This window comes from Pempheris klunzingeri, chromosome 16 (assembly GCF_042242105.1).
Source record: "Pempheris klunzingeri isolate RE-2024b chromosome 16, fPemKlu1.hap1, whole genome shotgun sequence".
Classification (NCBI taxonomy): Eukaryota; Metazoa; Chordata; class Actinopteri; order Acropomatiformes; family Pempheridae; genus Pempheris; species Pempheris klunzingeri.
The window spans coordinates 11972577-11989560 of NC_092027.1; the positions used below are offsets into that span (position 1 = coordinate 11972577).

Below are 16984 nucleotides of genomic sequence, written 5' to 3' on the forward strand. Positions count from 1 at the left end.
TTGCTTTGAGGTGAATATGGGATGCGGCAACTCCACGAGCACCGCGGTCCAACAGCTGAGACCGGAAGAGGTGAACGGAGACGAGGTAGGCTCCGTCTCACTGGACCCGCCAGTCTCAGCTAACAGTTAGCAAAAACTGTAAACATTTAGTCACATAAAACTGTAAAAAAATAAGTCTCTCACAACTGTGGAGTTTAGATAAAACCATGTTTGGTTAGGTAAAACTATGTTTGGTTTGCTAAAACTGTGTTTGGTTAGCAAAAACTGTGTTTATCTAAAACTAGTTAATTTAGCTAATAATTCGGGGCAGCTATTGAAGCGGCCGTAACAGGTGTTAATTAGTTAAATTTAATTACCCCTCAGTGAGATTTGACCAAATATTAACTAACTTTACTGTCACTAGTTTATGTATCTTACCACTGAGACTCTGTTTGTGGTAAAAGCTATAAAAATATAGCATGTGACAGTGTTTACTGTGGCCCTTTACCACAGTACAAGTAGCAACACCACTCTAATAATACTTCTTGTAAAAGTCCTGCCAAATGTACTTAAAGTAAAAAGTGTCCATTATGCTGATGCCATAAAGCTGAATAAATGTTTGAAATTATAGTTCCATTAATGAGGATATACTTGAGATATTTTAATGGCATTTTAAACTAATGGATTGCAATACATTATCGTATTTGTAGTGGATTTCCAGGTTGAAGGGTTTATACTAGGTAAAACACCCCCCAGCACTGACCTGAATGTAAGAAAAACATTCTTAAATTTTCACCTTTATTTTAAGATGAACGCTGGTCGATTGGTTTTCAATATTTCTTGGTCAATTTTAAGGTATTACCTATTAAACTCTTTATACAAAGCATTAAAAATACATCTTGATATGTTCTCCATTAATCTCTCTATTGATTATCTAAATACAGTATTTGGGTTGAACCTTTGAATTTACACCTTAACTGAGAAATATTCATGTACATTCAAAACCCTTGTTAAGTTAAAGTACAGAGATAGTGTAAGCAAAACGTACTGAAAGTGTCAAAACTAAAAATGTAAATGTGCCATTTTCTGCATTTATTTTGTGTCCCTGTGTCGTCAGGACGAGAAAGGAAGTAAACTCGATGGTCGTGGCGATTCAGCCGTGTCAAAGGGCACCGCAGACAGCGGTGTGGTGATGGAGAGCAGGGAGATCCCTGTGTTACCTGGCACAGTGCCCAGAGAGCTCCCTCCTCTACCAACACAAGACGGTGAGTCAATGTGCCCCACACATGCTGATAAAACAGACTGCGTCGTACCGCAGAGACCAGTCAGTGCACTCAACATAAAGTGTTTTTATTTATTGTGTGTCCCAGGCTTGCTGCAGCAGGAGAGCACAGTGCAGGAGCGCCCAAAGTCCAGTGACATCCTGGAGGAGCTTCTGAACCAGGGCATCATACCAGTAGGACAGAGCAGAGAGAGGGGCGGCAGGGGTGGAGAGGCCTATAGCATCATGGTGGGTTCACACTCGTCTGGTGAAACATCCTAACACGCCACTTATCTTCCTTCTGTCATCTTTCTACAGGTCGAGTGTCATTTGGGTAGAACTGAAGAACATAATATCAATATTGTAAGATGGTAACTTCACTTTGATACAAAGTTTTTATCATGGCCTTGAAAGCTGAGCTAGCTTTCTCTGAGCAGATTTATATGTTCTAGCTGAGTTAAATGAGAAAAGGTTGCCTCTTCTTTAGTGTTAGTGCTTCTTGTGTATACGTACATACAGTATATTTCGAAGGCACCAACAGTCACCAGAAAACCATTGATATCAAAGTATTCAAAAATATTGAGATTGAAATTCATTACAGTTGTCTAAGTTAATGCTCAAGCTTAACAAGTATCAGAACAGACTATGACCCTTAGATGACTGAGGTCATTGAATTTACCTGTACATCTGATATTAGCAAGGCTACGAAATTACTTAAAACTGCAATAATCAATTGACCACCAAGAGTGGTCGGAGTGAACCAAAACAGTAAAGTATAAGAATTAATCAAGTAATAATTTCCCCAGAGTTCATCACTATGAGTGACCACTTTCACATACAAGAAGAAGAATATATTCATTATTAACTTTCTCTAAATATGGTGTGGTCTACTAAGACTTCAATATGTTAATGACAAGTGGTAGGTGCACAAATAACAACAGAATATGAAAAGATAATCAATGGCTGGGCCAAGAGTACAGCTCGGCCACCACACAGGAGTGAGGGTCACATAGAGGAGAAGCCCATAATATATCGTTTCTAATAGCTTTTTTTTTTTTACCACATACATTTTGACTTGTCACAGCCAAACAAGCCCAGGTGTTACTAATAACATTAATCATGCCTCTTTTCTGTTTAAATATCAGTTGAATGCAGCTGTTTTTAATGTTTCTCTCTTGACCTGTTTTCCCACAGAGACACATCAAAACATCTGAGGTTAAAAAGACTTTTGGTGTACTAGACTGACAAGCACTGGTCTTTAACTGCCCACACATATGGACACTGATTGGCTCCACAGTCCTGGAGGAATACACACCGAAAGAATAGATTAGACAGTTCATAATAGTGGAAGTTCATGCTCCTGTAATTATTGAGATTGTCTGTCCTCTGTCTCCCCCTGCTGTGTGTGTGTGTGTGTGTTGTGTGTGTTGTGTATCAGCTGGATGACAGGGAGGGGGTCAGTCGAAGACCTCCTGCCAGACTGGAGTCCCTGAAGGCCAAGAAGGCGCTAAATCTCCTCAGCAGAGATGAGATTGAGGAGAGGATAAGACTTGCTGAGGAGAGACGCAAGGTACAGTGTGTGTGTGTGTGTGTGTGTGTGTGTCTGTCTCGTCATGTACCTGAACACCTCATAGGTTGTCTTATTTTATCTCTTTCTCTCTGTCTCTCTCTCTCTCTCCATCTCTCAGTTAAGGGAAGACGAGCTCAAGACACGTTTGAGGAGCAAGACGGCCCGTGTTCGAACCCGTGTCCCCTCCTCCAGCCCGGGGGACAATGGGGACGCCGCCCTCACCCTTGTGGAGCCGCTACAGTCACCCTTCACACCGGACCCCCTAGATCCACCGCCTCATAGTCAGGTCACACGCCAGGCAGCCGAGGGCGGAGAGTGTGAGAGAGAGGCTGGAGGTGACGGCAGGGAGTGTAAAGAAGAAATGGGCAGGAGAGAAAGGAGAGAGGAGGGAGGAGAGAGGAGAGATAACAGAGGGGAAGGTGCAGAGAGGGTCAATGAGGATGGTGACGGGGAAGAAGAGGAAGAGTTGATCCAGGTGGAGGAGCTCAACAAGGATCAGCTCCTCACAGCCTTGGAGGAGCTGGAGAATGACTATAGCTTTCAACGTACAGACGATAAAGATGAGATATTTTAATTTATTATAAAAACAAGCCATGAATCAGCACTGAGGGGGGGTGGAGCCAAAATAATTCCTTTTGCACAGGCAAAAGGCCTGTTTAAGGAAAGATGTAGAGGATCTTTACAGTATATATTGTTTTGGAAGGAATGAACAGATGTCATTATGCTTTGATTGGCCCTAAACTGGAAAATACTTTTTGTTATGTCATGAAAAAGCACTATTTCCACTGCAGGGGAGTGCATTGGCCCATAAAGTAAAATAATACTAAGGAATGTGAGGGTTTTCTTTCCAGAACTATATAATTTACCTCAGTGAATGCTTTAATAAACATGACTGAGACTTACTGTTCTTGCCAACACGTGAAACTAATTTAAATTAGATTTATTTTTTGCCTTTAATTGTAAAATTTGATATTGTTGAGTGTCACTGTGCAGATGGAGGGTGCACGATGGGCAGTTGTTCTGTTGGACATAAGATGGCGCTGTTTCAGTGGCCTAAAGCTCCCTGAATTCACTGCAGCTACAGGAAGAGTTACTGGTGGGGGTTTGTGGCAACATGTAAAGAAGTGCCTTGTGCGAAAAGAGTGTGAGGTGCAGTTGTTATTGATCAGTAAAGTTCACAGTTTCCCCTAAAAGCTGTGGGTGTTCAGTGCTCTGTCAGAAATAAGCCAGAGTGAATTTTAAAATGTATTTGTCTGAGAGGTTCAGGGGTGTTGAGCTCAGTGTGGCTGAGCTGTGGGTATTCAGCTGCTCCTCTGACCTTTGACCTTTAGCATTTCTATGCCTGACAGCTGTGAGCTACAGTCAAAGTTAACAGGTAATAGCAGAAAGCTGCAGTTTCAGCTCTACAGCCTTTGTCTTGATTGAAGAACAAAATCTATTTTGATATGTTATGGTATAAAATATTTGGATTATCTTACAGGTCCAGTTGAGATGGAAAATTAAAGTATAATTAAAGCTTTCAAAGGGGCCACTGTGTGTTATTGTCACAGAATAAGAGGATTCAGACTAGTCAGCATGCTGCACATGAACAGAAAACAACAATTGGACGCAACCTGACCGGATCCCCATTGTTGAGCCTGGGAAACTCGATACTGGTCCCCTTTTTCACGACTCCACTCGGACTTTAAAGCGCGTGTGGCTGCATGAATAAAATAGCGAGTGAACAGAGACACCGCAGAAAGACTTTCTATCAGGTTGCAATTCTTTGTGATCTGGGGTCCTGTGGTGGCAGTTCACTTTCAGATGGATGTGACAGCTTATGTGGGCCCTCATCCTACTTCTTCCTTTAAGAAAACAGATTTCTTTTTCATGATTATTAACCCATAAAGGGGAAATTTAAGCCGAACATTTCTTTGCACTCTTGAAAAACAGATTTTGAGTGCTGTTTGGATTAAGTGACCTCATTCAATTGTCAGTGCAGGGTTTAATTGACATTATACATTTGTTTTCTCACCACATATGACACATAATGACGTCTCCACATCCCAGTATGTCAGTTCACCGTGTTACATGCGGAGACATGTATGTGGACATGATAAGAGCAGGAGGGAATAGAGAGAGCCGGAGCCGCCATGAATGATTTACAGCAGAGCTGCCTCTCACATTACTGGAGGTGAATTACTCACCATGACTGTTCAAAAGGACATCCATCCAGCAGACAGGGAGCCAAGCTTCACAAGTCATTTTAATCATTGATGTTCAGAGACTCTTGATTGAATTGATCTCTGGCTGTTCTACTTGATCCTTCCTGATCATAATAGCTGTGCGTAAGTCTGTGGCGCACGGCCTTTTGTCACTTTGAGACTTTGAGATTTTCTCTCTTTGATTTAATTATTGAAGTGTAATCGCCATCTTTTTCAAGATAAATTAAGAAAAGCAAAACTTTATGATGCCTTTGGATGCCCACTTGTTAAAATACTGTCAGATAGGGCTTTTTAAAACCCATTGTAGGCTCATTATAACAGTAGGAACAGTGGAGCCTTTGTGGTGACTTTATTTCCTTACCGTGAAACAACCATTAAAAACAGAAACAGTTTAAGCCAGTTTCATCATACATTAAAATGTAAGCCTCATGGCTGCCTGCAAGGACACAGAAACTTGCCAAAACTCTGTCAACCCCCCACAAATGGACGAGCCTTGAGAGCTGATCCCTCCAGTGGAGCCTGAAAGCTGCACCTGTCTGTCTGCTGCTGCTGCTGCTGCTGCTGCTGCTGCTGCTGCTGCTGCTGCTGTGGTGTGTCCAGCCCCTGTCTGACTGTCTTAGCAGGAAGCCTGAACCATGCAAACCTATAGAGAGACAGATCGGACCTCGAGTCCATTTGTGATCCGTGTTTCATCTCACAAGAGAGAGAAAAAAGGGGCTAAAATCAACAGATGTTTATCTAGAAGGGGGTGAAAACCACACAAACAGTCACTCTGTTTGATTAATTTCTCACATTAACCACATTGCAAGTCCCCGGTCAGTCCTTGCCTCCAACTTATCATCAGTGGAGTCAGGTTTTGCTGGCCCCTGATGGTTAATTAAACGTGATTCTAGTTCAGACAGCCCGGATCTTTTTTCGTGGAGGAGCTCCAGTGTTTGACACAGTGCCTGCAGGTTTCCCAGCTGTTTGTGCGCGCTGGTGGGCGGGCAGAGATGGACCCAAAGCTGGGTGGAGTTAGGAGCAGCGCTTTTAGGAATGGGTCCCAAACCTATTTAGTTAGACAGCAGAGTTACCAAGAAGAGCTGGAAACACCTGATGGTCTCTGTGGGACAATCCGCTCCATATAACTCCCATCTTAACTGTCGGAAGATAAATCTACCTCCACGCTTCATTTTTGTCGAGTTTTTGTTTTGTTTTCTCTTCTGAATAAGTTACAGAGCCAGCTGATCTCTCTTTCTCTCTCCCTCTCTCTTCATCCAAAGAATTATTGATAAGGAGACATTGCACTACTCTTTTTTTTAATTGTTCCTATTTATTGTATTTTGCACTAACGATGCACACCACGCAAAAGGACACGACCTATACGAAGATTTTTGTCGGGGGTCTTCCCTACCACACCACGGATTCAAGTCTCAGGAAATATTTTGAGGTGTTTGGTGAGATTGAAGAAGCGGTGGTCATTACCGACAGGCAGACCGGCAAGTCTAGGGGATATGGATTCGTAAGTATCACTTTATAGTAACACTTTTATCAGCTGTTCGCAGGATTTAACTCTTAACTTCACACTTTTTACGCACGTAGGGAAACATCCTGCCATTACACGCCTCACGTTGAAGTGCGCGGCTGCGGCTGTCTGTCACAACATCATGACTAACATGGACATATCTGCAGTCATGGGGTGTTTATGTTTTGATAAGCAGGCCCTGATTAAATTTGTCACTGGTTTATGTTGCAATCTTGCACCCACCAACTTGTTGCGCTCTGGTATGCGCCCTGACACGTTTTTTTTTTCTCGCTCTGACAGCTCTGGTGGGCAGAGAAAAACCTCACGCTGATGTCTTGATATTACAGAGCAGTTTTCATTCTGGTTTCATCATCTCAGAAGTTGTTTACAACTTTGCCCATAAAGTTGGTTAATCATTTTTGCTCCCACTTGCCATAAAACCTGACAGACAAAAGCCATTTCAGACGCAGTTGTGGAGACATCAAGTAACCAGCTTTAAAATATCTCTTTTTACTGACTTATTTAGCCTCTTTAGAGACTATTCAATAATATGAGAGGTGTAGGTGATGTACAAAGTTGCTCTGTCACCCTTGATATGCACAAAAATCTGTATTAGTATGTCGAAACTAACATTTCTAGCATGTAAAACTCCCTTTTTTTTGTTGCTTCAATCCTTTCTTTGCCACATGGCATTCATGCATGATTCATCCTGGTTTTCTTTATTAAGAGGCTTCTGACCAGGTCAGTGAGGTGCAGCTCAGTTGCAAAAGAGTGTAAAAAGAGAGATGCAGGCTTGAGTAATGTGGTCGTTGTAATGGGAGCGATAATGGAGCCATGTTCAGTCAGTCATCTCAGCCTGGCTCCCATTCAGGGCTGATAGTTTCAACACATCCGCATGAGGGTGATGGATGTGTGTGTGCTGCCAGATACTTGCTGGCCACACACACAGACAAAAGTTGAGCATGCACACACACCTGTAAAGCAAAATGATGTTTTCTCTTGTGATTCTTATTCTCTCTTTCTTACAAACACACATGCGCTCTCAAGATGCTTCAGACTTTGGACAGGACTGTATGTGTGCTGTTAAGACAACCTGTTGAATCTGCAGGAAAAGGAAGCTCACTTACACACTTGCTTCAGTTATCCACATCCTCCTCACGCCCTGTTCTTTTTTCCTCCTCTGTCAGGTAACAATGGCGGACCGCTCGGCTGCAGACCGGGCCTGTAAGGACCCCAACCCAATTATTGACGGCAGGAAGGCCAACGTCAACTTGGCCTATCTGGGGGCCAAGCCGCGGGTGATGCAGCCAGGTAAAGACACAAATGAGTGAACATACATACATTTTAATTCTCCTCTACTAGCCACAGAAATGTGTTGTTTTCTATCAAACATGAGCTGATGTGATTGTTGGAAGAGCAAATTTTCTTTGCGAATCGATCAATCAGTGAGTTTAATCCACATAGCGAATGAGTGGTTGTTTGGGAGAGAGGAGTTGGTTTTACTGGCAAAGCAGCAAACAAGAAAATCAAACCAATCCTTCCTGATTTTCGCCTCAGGGTTCGCTTGTCTTTTAGGAAGCCGCAGCAGATGTAAGAACACGTTAGCAGGCTGTTAAGTTATTGATATTCAGCTGATGTTATTCACTGAACTAATGGATAATAAATGTTTTTGATGCTGAAGTCACTTTTTTCCCCGTTCTTTCCTCTGTTTGGTAGGTTTTACCTTTGGTGTGCCCCAAATTCACCCTGCGTTCATCCAAAGGCCTTATGGGTAAGTACTGTTGAGTCTAAGAGTGTTTTAGAGCAATGTTGGGATGTGAACATTGCTTATGTAGAGACTAATCATTCAAACATATTTTATTTTGAGCCTTTGTCATTTTAATGATAATTGATTCTATCAGTCTGATTGTCTTTTATCCCCTTTTCTCCCCAAACATAATTGATGTCTGATTATTAAGAGGTGGACGATAAATTGTATGTAGCTTTGTCCTTTAACAGTGTCCACCAAACAGCCAGTCAAACTGCCTTTTCTAGGTTTGCCTGTTTATAGAAATGTGTGTGAGTGTGTATACATACTCGTATGTGTGTGTGTGCTAAGTGGACAATGATGGAAACTTCCAGCCTGACTCAATGTTATCTATCTTTCTCTGGTTCGACAGGCTCGCTCTCAGTTAAGCTAACTGTGCTGGTTTGTGGAATAGTTCTGCGAACATAATCACAGATCAGAGAAAGGAATTACCTGTAGACTCAAACACACACAAACAAGCTCTCAAAATGGTGATTATAGATGCATGTACGTGGGTTTTCTGACCTTTTTTATTTTATTTGAATAGAATTTAGAGCTTTGTGTGCGGTTATGAAGTGGTGTTGTTAGCTAAACCGTGTGCTTTCTCACTTTAATGACAAAAAAAAAAAAAAAAAAAAAAAAAAAGCTGGATTGATTGAATTTTTGGGGTGCTCTTTTTCCTTTTTTGTGGAAGCGTGTTAACTTTGCCAAGGAAGAGCAAAGTTTTTTATTGTTTTGATTTAATTTTTTTATTGCTTTTAGCTTGTGGTTGACCTGTTTTGTTTAACAGGATGTGCTGTTTCACGTGTTTTTTGGCTGTCTTGTTGGAGTGAGTGGTGGATTTTCTGTGTGATTTCATGTTTTTCCCCCAGTTACCTCTTTACTTCCATGACTTCCCCAAAATAACAAAACCCATCACTGCTTGTGTGTGCTTATAGCATCGTCCTGGTGTCACTAGCACTTTCTTACATTAACATAACGTAGCAGCAACAGATTCGCCAAGAATCTCTCTTTGCCATATTACTGCTGGTTCACTCTGTCAAATCATTACAACTCTCCTGTCTTCCTTCCTGTCTCTATCTCTTTTTGTCTTTGCTTATCTCTACACCCCACATGGGAAATCTGTGGTCCTGTAGCTCCATTTACCAGTCAGACATGTGCATGTGGTTGTCTAATGAGTGAATGACAAGCCTATCAGTTATGATGTGAGCTCTTGTCATAGCAGTATGTGTATATGTGTGTGCACATGTCTGGTTCCATTGGTACATATGAGTGTATGCTCTTATTGTGTTTGTATATGCGTGTGTGAGATTGTGTGTACGTTCACATGCACGCTCATTTTCAGCTCAGCTCAGCTCAGCTCACCAAAGTCTCCAGTGTGACACAAACAAATGTCTGGATGTCTCTCTCCCTCCTTCTCCCTCTCTCTCTCTCTCTCTCCCTCTCTCCCTCTCTCCCTCTGTCTCTCCCTCTCTCTCTATCTCTCTCTCTCATTCTCTTGGAGCGAGCTTTCGTCACATGGGCTCGTGGTGTTAAGGAAAACAAGCGCGCCCATTGTGCCACACAAAGCCCCGAATGCTGACGGTGCAGTCGCATGAAGCTCTGTGTTATATGTGTGTGAGTGTGTGTGTGTCTGTGTGTGTGTGTGTGTGTGTGTGTGTGTGTGTGTGTGTGTGTGTGTGTGTGTGTGTGTGTGTGTGTCTGTGTATGTGTGCGTGTGTGTGTGTGTTGGGGCAGTCTGGTGACGGTGCGGGAACGTCTCTCTCTGTCATCTAACAGCAGAGCAGAGCAGGGGCCATTTAAACAGGGTCATGGTGGGTGTTTTAGGGGCCACATATACATACATGTGTATGTCATATCAGATCATATCATATCACATATGGAGGTTAATTACTAACAGAAGTATTGACCAGGTACAAAACATTAGTTTGAGCACTAATCAATCAATCCCAACATGCTGAAGGCAAAACGGATAAGTGGAGAACAAGTTTTGAGAGCGAGGATACAATCATGAAGACAAGGAGAGACAAATTGTCCAGCTAGATTAATAGGGCGTCCTTTGAAGGTCCACAGGAGCCCAAAATCACTGATCACAAACTTGCCTCTTATAATAGGTTTATAATCTGTACAGCAATAAAGAAAAATAATAAATAAGGAAGAAATCCCCAAAAAAGTAATAATGTTTCCACTCTTACGTCTTCGTCGGGAAAAGTTCATGTAGTCAAATAGCACTGACATCATTAATATATAAATCTCTAAGAGTTCACCAATCCAGGCACGTCTAGGCTTCCATACAAATGATGGTCAAAGAGCTTGTCTGACAACGCTGTATATTTATGGATGTCGCAAGACAAACTAAGCAGGTACATCTTATTAAAAAGAGAAAAGCATACATAGATAATATTATGTCTAAAAGACTTTGACTGTATGACGATATGATGCTAACAGCTGCATAAAGTGTCCTGTTTTTATAGATTTGCTGCTAATCCTCAGAAACTAAAACAACCTGTTCAAACTTTCCATCTTCATGTCACGTTTAAAACTTCTTAAAACATATGAAACTCCAAGCTTGTCTTTGTTAAAGCTTGAACTTGTTTTGTACTTGGTCCTTAGTTTTGCCGTTACTAAACTTTTCTACACAGCGACTGGTGAAGAGTCCACCAAACTAATCTGATCCGAGTAGCTTTCTATATGTGGAGTGTGACTCAAATCTCATTCTACTTTATGTGAAACTGGACACCAGTTCCATGTGTGTCTCATTTATGATAACAAAAGTCTTATGAGCAACTCTTTGGAGGCAGGACATGTGTGTACTCCCAACCTCTCACACATTCATGGTCCACAAACACACAACCACTGAGGACAAACACATCACACCACACACACGTCAGATCCTCTCACCTCAGTGTATGTTTGTACTTGTCGTCTCTCTCTCAGCAGACGGCATGCACGATGGCAGAGAACCTTTATTTAGCCTTGAACTTTAATGACCACGGGGTTACATGAACACGACATTCCAGTAAAGACACACACGCAGAATGAGTCATCAAAAACAGGTAGCATGGCTTCACGAAACAGTCAATGAAATAATATTTATTTTTGTTTTTTATTGGGGGGCTGCGTTGGCCAAAACCTCTGCTAATGCTGTGTGTGTGTGTGTGTGTGTGTGTGTGTGTGTGTGTGTGTGTGTGTGTGTGTGTGTGTGTGTGTGTGTGTGACCCTCACATAGATACAGTGGTAGTGGGGAATCAGAGACAGCAAAGTTACAAACCAAAATGCACTGAGCTTGGAGCTTGATTTCAAGAGCAGAGGAGATGAGAACATACCGCTGGAGGGCCTTTTTTAACATGTTAGACTAAAATAGTGACCGTCTGACCTTCAGCCTCTTCACTCTGTCAAATACAGTAGCTGTTTGGGGTAATGTTAAATGTTTCTCGGATGACCTTTAAGACATAAATGGTTCATGAAATACACAAGCAGCTCTGTTGTCTTCTATAAAATTTTTCAATATATATATATAATATATATATATATAAATCGACGTAGCAGCAGAGATATTGTCTTTTTTATTCCACACATTCTTCTTCTTTTTCAAAACTTGTGCCTACATTACCCACAATGCAACTCGACTGCTGAAAGTTCAGTCAGTAGTAGCAAGCAGCATTGAAGAGCATCGATCTGCAAGCACAGGAAGTAAGAAAATACCAAAAGATGGAATATTCATGGTTTGGCACCAATAAGAAATGTTGTAACCTGATCAGTGATCCTCACAGTCCATCGCTGGTTCACCACAAATAAATGTTTAAGTAGTTAAATTGCAGCTATTAAAGTGCAGTGTTCTTGGGTGTGTGAGAGAAAACCCAGACAATGTGTAACAATGACAGTAGCAGTTAAAGTGTGAGGCTAATATTAGCTTGTCATTACATATTGGGTAATGGCCTGTCAGTGTGTCATCCACCTACAGTGTGAGTTTCCTCGTCTGACGGTGGTGAATAACTCAGTGATTTAACTCTTTACCCCAGATAACGGACAGGAAACGTCTCTCCTTCGTTTTCTGTGGGAGTTTCTTCATCAGCATCCTCTAAAATCATCCTGCCTTACCCTGCTGAGTTTCATTAGTGCAGGTGTCACATGGTGATGCAGACACTGTTTATGAGTATGTAGAATAAAGCTCCCAGTATTTTCAATGCAGACATTTTGTTAATGATTTAGTGACCTTTGCCCTTTACGGACAGCCACACCAAACCCAGTTACATCCAGCTACACTTACTCAGTTTATACCTTTCCTTTTCTTTGTTTGTCTTTTCAGTGGAGTGATTGTGCTGTGCCCTTGTTGTCGTCGTCATTGTTTCTGTAATCAGTCTAGTTGAGGTGGACTTTTTTTTTTTTACACATTTCTTCCTTTCTGACGCCTTGCTGTTGTTTTGTTTTTCCTGTTTTTCTCCTGGCGCACTGTTTTTCGGTTGAGATGTGGGTTGGATTGGATAATGGAGTGCTGACAATAGGGTTGCCACGATAGATCCTGCCTTTCAACCTTTAACATTTTCTGCACCTCCTCTCTTCTCTCCCAGTCCAGACTCAAAAAAGTGACCACCTGATGTTCATTTATCCAGAGTCAGCTGATCATATTTGGTTTCCTTCATTTTCTCTCAACAGATTTTTGACCCACCTTCATTCAAACTCCCTGACAGTCACATAGCTGTTGCTGGAGCCTTGTGCATCAATTATCAAATTGTTTCTGTCGAGCCTGATGCTTCTCATTCCATTTTAATTGACGTGAGATTGAATTTGACTCTTTTATGTTTTATCTCTGAAGTAGAGGGAGTATTTTTTTCCGGACATCAAATACCCAAAGCTTTCAAGTTTTTCCTTCTTGCTTCCACCTACAGTACAGTCCAAAGTTAACACTGTAAAAATTTCGAAAGCTTCCCTCACGCCCGCCGTCCAACTGAGTTTCCAGACCTTATAGAGTCTGGGGGGGCGGGATAAGGCTATGTCATGGAGGGCAGAATGTGCTCATTGTTCATAACTGTTTATTTAATCGAAACATCCCTCTGGGTGCGGAGCCTAGTCCCGGCTCCCCCCGCTGCCTCCCCGGCTCTTTGTCCTGACACAGAGGGGGAAATGGCCAGCAGCGTCCCTTTTTGAAAACTGTCCAGCTGTCAAAGTGGCAGTGACATTTTCACAATGCTTCCCTGGGCTCATCTCCTCTGTCCGCACCCCCGCCCCCGGCACTGTAAGCCTCCCCTCCCTCTCCTCCCCACCCGCTCGCCCTCCAGCAGGCAGGGGGACGGCACCAGAGCCAAATCCACATGTGACGGACAAACAAGCAGCAGGTTACACATCCTAAACTTTTTTTTTTTTTTCATCTCGCCTCCCTCTGCCACTCTGTAGTTGTGCCTCCACAACCACTCAAAGCTGAACAAAACAGACAATATGAAACCTCCTCCCGTTACGTTTTATCCCATAAAGAACGCTGCATCATCACCTCCTCCACATGCAATCATACAAATGTGATTTTTCAGTAGATTCAAGTGACCCAGAGGGTAAACACCTCTGGGTGTTCAAAGTTTTCTTCACCTTCCACTCTTCTGTTCACAGAGATTTCTATTTTGGCAACCCTATCTTGTTCTAATCCCTACTAGCAGGCATTTCCTTGGTGTTCTTGACTGGTGGATTGGACTGGGGCTGGGTGGTGGGTGGTGGGAGGGCGCTTGGCCGCAGTGTGATGGAGTTGGGTTTGGGTTTTAGGGTGGGTGCTATTCCTCTTAGGCTGGGCAAATCAAACTTACCTGTCACATGTCTGTTTGTTTCACAGCATCCCGGCCCACTATGTGTACCCTCAGGCCTTCGTTCAGCCTAGTGTGGTCATCCCTCATGTGCAACCCGCAGCCGCTGCACCTGCCACCGCTTCCTCCCCCTACATCGATTACACTGGAGCTGCCTACGCCCAGTATTCTGCAGCTGCAGCCAGTGCCGCTGCCGCCGCTGCATATGAGCAGTATCCTTACGCTGCATCCCCTGCCGCTGCAGGCTACGTGGCCACTGCCGGGTACGGCTACGCAGTCCAGCAGCCTTTAGCCACCGCTGCCCCGGGCTCAGCCGCCGCCGCAGCCGCAGCCGCAGCCTTCGGTCAGTACCAGCCTCAGCAGCTGCAAGCCGACCGCATGCAATAGCAGCCACTGACACCACTGGACATGCAGAACGAGGAGGCCGCCCCCAGCCACAGCTGACAGGTCACGAGAAGGAGCATTGAAGGAAAAGGAAGAGGGAGTGGCCTTAAGGGTGGGCGTGTCAGCGACTCAGAGGCAGAGTTGCTTTAAAAAGGTGATGATGATGATGATGGTGATGATGGTGGTAGTGATGATGAGGGTGAGGTGGGAACTTTTTACAGTAACTTTCCAACTTGCTGTGCTTCAACCAAAAAACTAGAAAATGAAAAAAAGTCGCAGAACAAATAATGGAAAGTGATTGACGATTATTATTGTTGTTGTAATTACTATTACTATTATTATCATTACTATTATCATTGTAGTAGAGTACTTATTTCTAGAGAAGAAATGCAGGAACTAATCCCTGTGGTTGGTATAGGTGTTAAACTAAGCCTTTAAGTCCTATTGCTGTCTTTAACGTTAGTTTAGGAATCTGTTCTCTTTTTTTCACTTGTGGGTTTCCACAAGTTTTCGGTTAATTGATGCCCTCATAACATTTATATTTATTATTGTTATTGTTACACATTGGGGGCTTTTCTTGTTCTTTTTGTCTTTTCAAGTGCATTTTTGGAGTTAATATTTTCTGATAATCAGGGAAATGGAACCGTTTCCAATGTGTTAGCTATTATTATGTGACCTCTGTCAGGAAGTCGAAGAGTCGTAACTCGTCGTGTCACACATATTTGAAGAACTACCTTTTTATCTTCCTGATGCTGAATGTCCCTTTTTTTTACTCGGTGTCTCGACCTCTTGACCTATGCAAAGCAAACAAATCACCAGGAGACAAAACAACAAAAAGAAAGAAACAAAAAACTGAAAATGTCATCAACTCTGACTTGATTCTTGGACTAAAGGGGGACTTGGCAAACAAAACAAACGCACTGACAAAAGGAAAGAGGTTGAAAATGGCTTCAGACAATGAGAAACACTAAATCAGTTGCTTTTCCACATGTTTCACTCACACGTACACCGACACATGCATCCAGAGTTGCACACATAGCAGTCAAAGACAAAGGCAGCACAGTTGTGTTTCTCTCTGGCTCTGGGATGGAGAGAAAGAAAAAGAGAAAGAAAGAGGGAGAGGGAGCAGCTGCTGGTGGGGGTGGACAGAGCTGCTCCAGCGCCACACAGACAGATCACTCTGGAAAGAACGCATCACTTGTGCTCGTTTGTTGAGCTGTCACATTTTAATCCCCGGCCGGGCCCATTTGGGAACCAACTTCACACCCCTCCACCCAGAGCCCCACAGCAGAGCCCCCCAGTCATTCAGCCCTGCAGCTGTCAGCACTTCCACCTCTGTGCTGCTGTAGTCTGGTGTCAGGTACACACTCACCAACACACACACACACACACACACACACTCACACTGACACACACTTTCACCAAAGCCACCCCAACAACTGGCCTGCCTCATGTCTGTCAAGAACACCAGGTGGGGTGGCGAGGACGGGGGGTTTGACTCTTTGACGTTATGTTGGTCTGTGTGCCTTACATTTTTACTGCTATTTAAGAGAAAAAACAGAAAAAAAGAGAGAAATCTACTATTTAAGATATTTATTTTTGAGAGTTGACTATGTTGACGCTCTGAGAGTAGAGAGACTTAGTGGCGGTACTGTATTAATATCATTATGTACTCATCTCAAGGCATATATAAGTTATTGATTAGTTTTAGTAGTAATATTATTATAATTATTATTATTATTAACATACTCAACCAAAAATGTTGATGTAGGAGTTATTTAAGATACTGTTATGTGCACTGTACTTTTATTTTTTATCTTTTTGATTCTTTAGAACATATTAGCTTAATGCCTTTATGCCTTTTGTAGGGAAGAAACTTTATTTAAATGCAGGCCTGTTTGCATGCAGATTGTACTCTGCCTCTTCTGTGTTTAGATAAGAGGAAAAAATAATAATAATTTTGACAAAAACAAGCGAAAATGCTGCTTTCTCCACTAGAATGTATAGTCGTCGTCGAGGTTTCAGTAGCTGTGCTTCTTTTGCTTAATATTCATCAGATGGGCTATTTTACACTGTTGGGAATTTTTATACTTGAACTATTTCTTACAAGGGAAATATGAAAAATAAATGACAAAAAAACTTTTTAAGGAAGCTTTTCATTGTCACTGGATGAAGGCATGTAAAGTGTTACTATTTAAATGCAAAGGTCCTGTTGATATTAAAACCTTTACTTCAGAATTTCAACACCATTTACTCAAAATTGGAATAAAATGTTCTATATTTAAAAAGCTTGGTGAAATTTCTTTTCATGAAAACTGCAATTATACTGAGGCTCCATTTCAGGTTAATTGAATGTGGTATATGATTAACTTTCTACACGTATCCAGGTCCACGTCTTAAATCCATCTATACAATATAATTATTACATTTCCCTTGTGGCTGCAATATACGGTAGCATTCAACATCGAATTAACACAAAACATATTTGCAGAAAAAATGGAAATTTA

At 42.3% G+C, this 16984-nt stretch overlaps 2 protein-coding genes across 2 annotated transcripts; both read left to right on the forward strand.

Annotated features, from left to right (window-relative positions):
• The first annotated feature begins 16 nt into the window (after nucleotides 1-16).
• Nucleotides 17-3384, forward strand: stmnd1 (stathmin domain containing 1). The gene is made up of 5 exons (XM_070846870.1): nucleotides 17-85; nucleotides 1097-1244; nucleotides 1350-1489; nucleotides 2679-2810; nucleotides 2929-3384. Exons 1-5 carry the CDS (start codon nucleotides 17-19, stop codon nucleotides 3382-3384), a joined length of 945 nt encoding a protein of 314 aa, XP_070702971.1.
• A 2704-nt stretch (nucleotides 3385-6088) lies between these two features.
• Nucleotides 6089-16736, forward strand: rbm24a (RNA binding motif protein 24a). The gene is made up of 4 exons (XM_070846979.1): nucleotides 6089-6515; nucleotides 7706-7829; nucleotides 8235-8289; nucleotides 14123-16736. The coding sequence occupies exons 1-4, from the start codon at nucleotides 6348-6350 to the stop codon at nucleotides 14478-14480; spliced, it is 705 nt and encodes a 234-aa protein (XP_070703080.1). The 5' UTR covers nucleotides 6089-6347; the 3' UTR covers nucleotides 14481-16736.
• The last annotated feature ends 248 nt before the right edge of the window (nucleotides 16737-16984 follow it).

Bases quoted from the DNA above. Each gene is read 5' to 3' on its own strand.
- rbm24a (XM_070846979.1), top strand. From the start codon at position 6,348: ATGCACACCACGCAAAAGGACACGACCTATACGAAGATTTTTGTCGGG. The intron at 6,516-7,705 runs GTAAGTATCACT...CTCCTCTGTCAG, and splicing joins AGTCTAGGGGATATGGATTC to GTAACAATGGCGGACCGCTC. The intron at 7,830-8,234 runs GTAAAGACACAA...TCTGTTTGGTAG, and splicing joins GCCGCGGGTGATGCAGCCAG to GTTTTACCTTTGGTGTGCCC.
- stmnd1 (XM_070846870.1), top strand. From the start codon at position 17: ATGGGATGCGGCAACTCCACGAGCACCGCGGTCCAACAGCTGAGACCG. The intron at 86-1,096 runs GTAGGCTCCGTC...CTGTGTCGTCAG, and splicing joins AAGAGGTGAACGGAGACGAG to GACGAGAAAGGAAGTAAACT. The intron at 1,490-2,678 runs GTGGGTTCACAC...GTTGTGTATCAG, and splicing joins GAGAGGCCTATAGCATCATG to CTGGATGACAGGGAGGGGGT.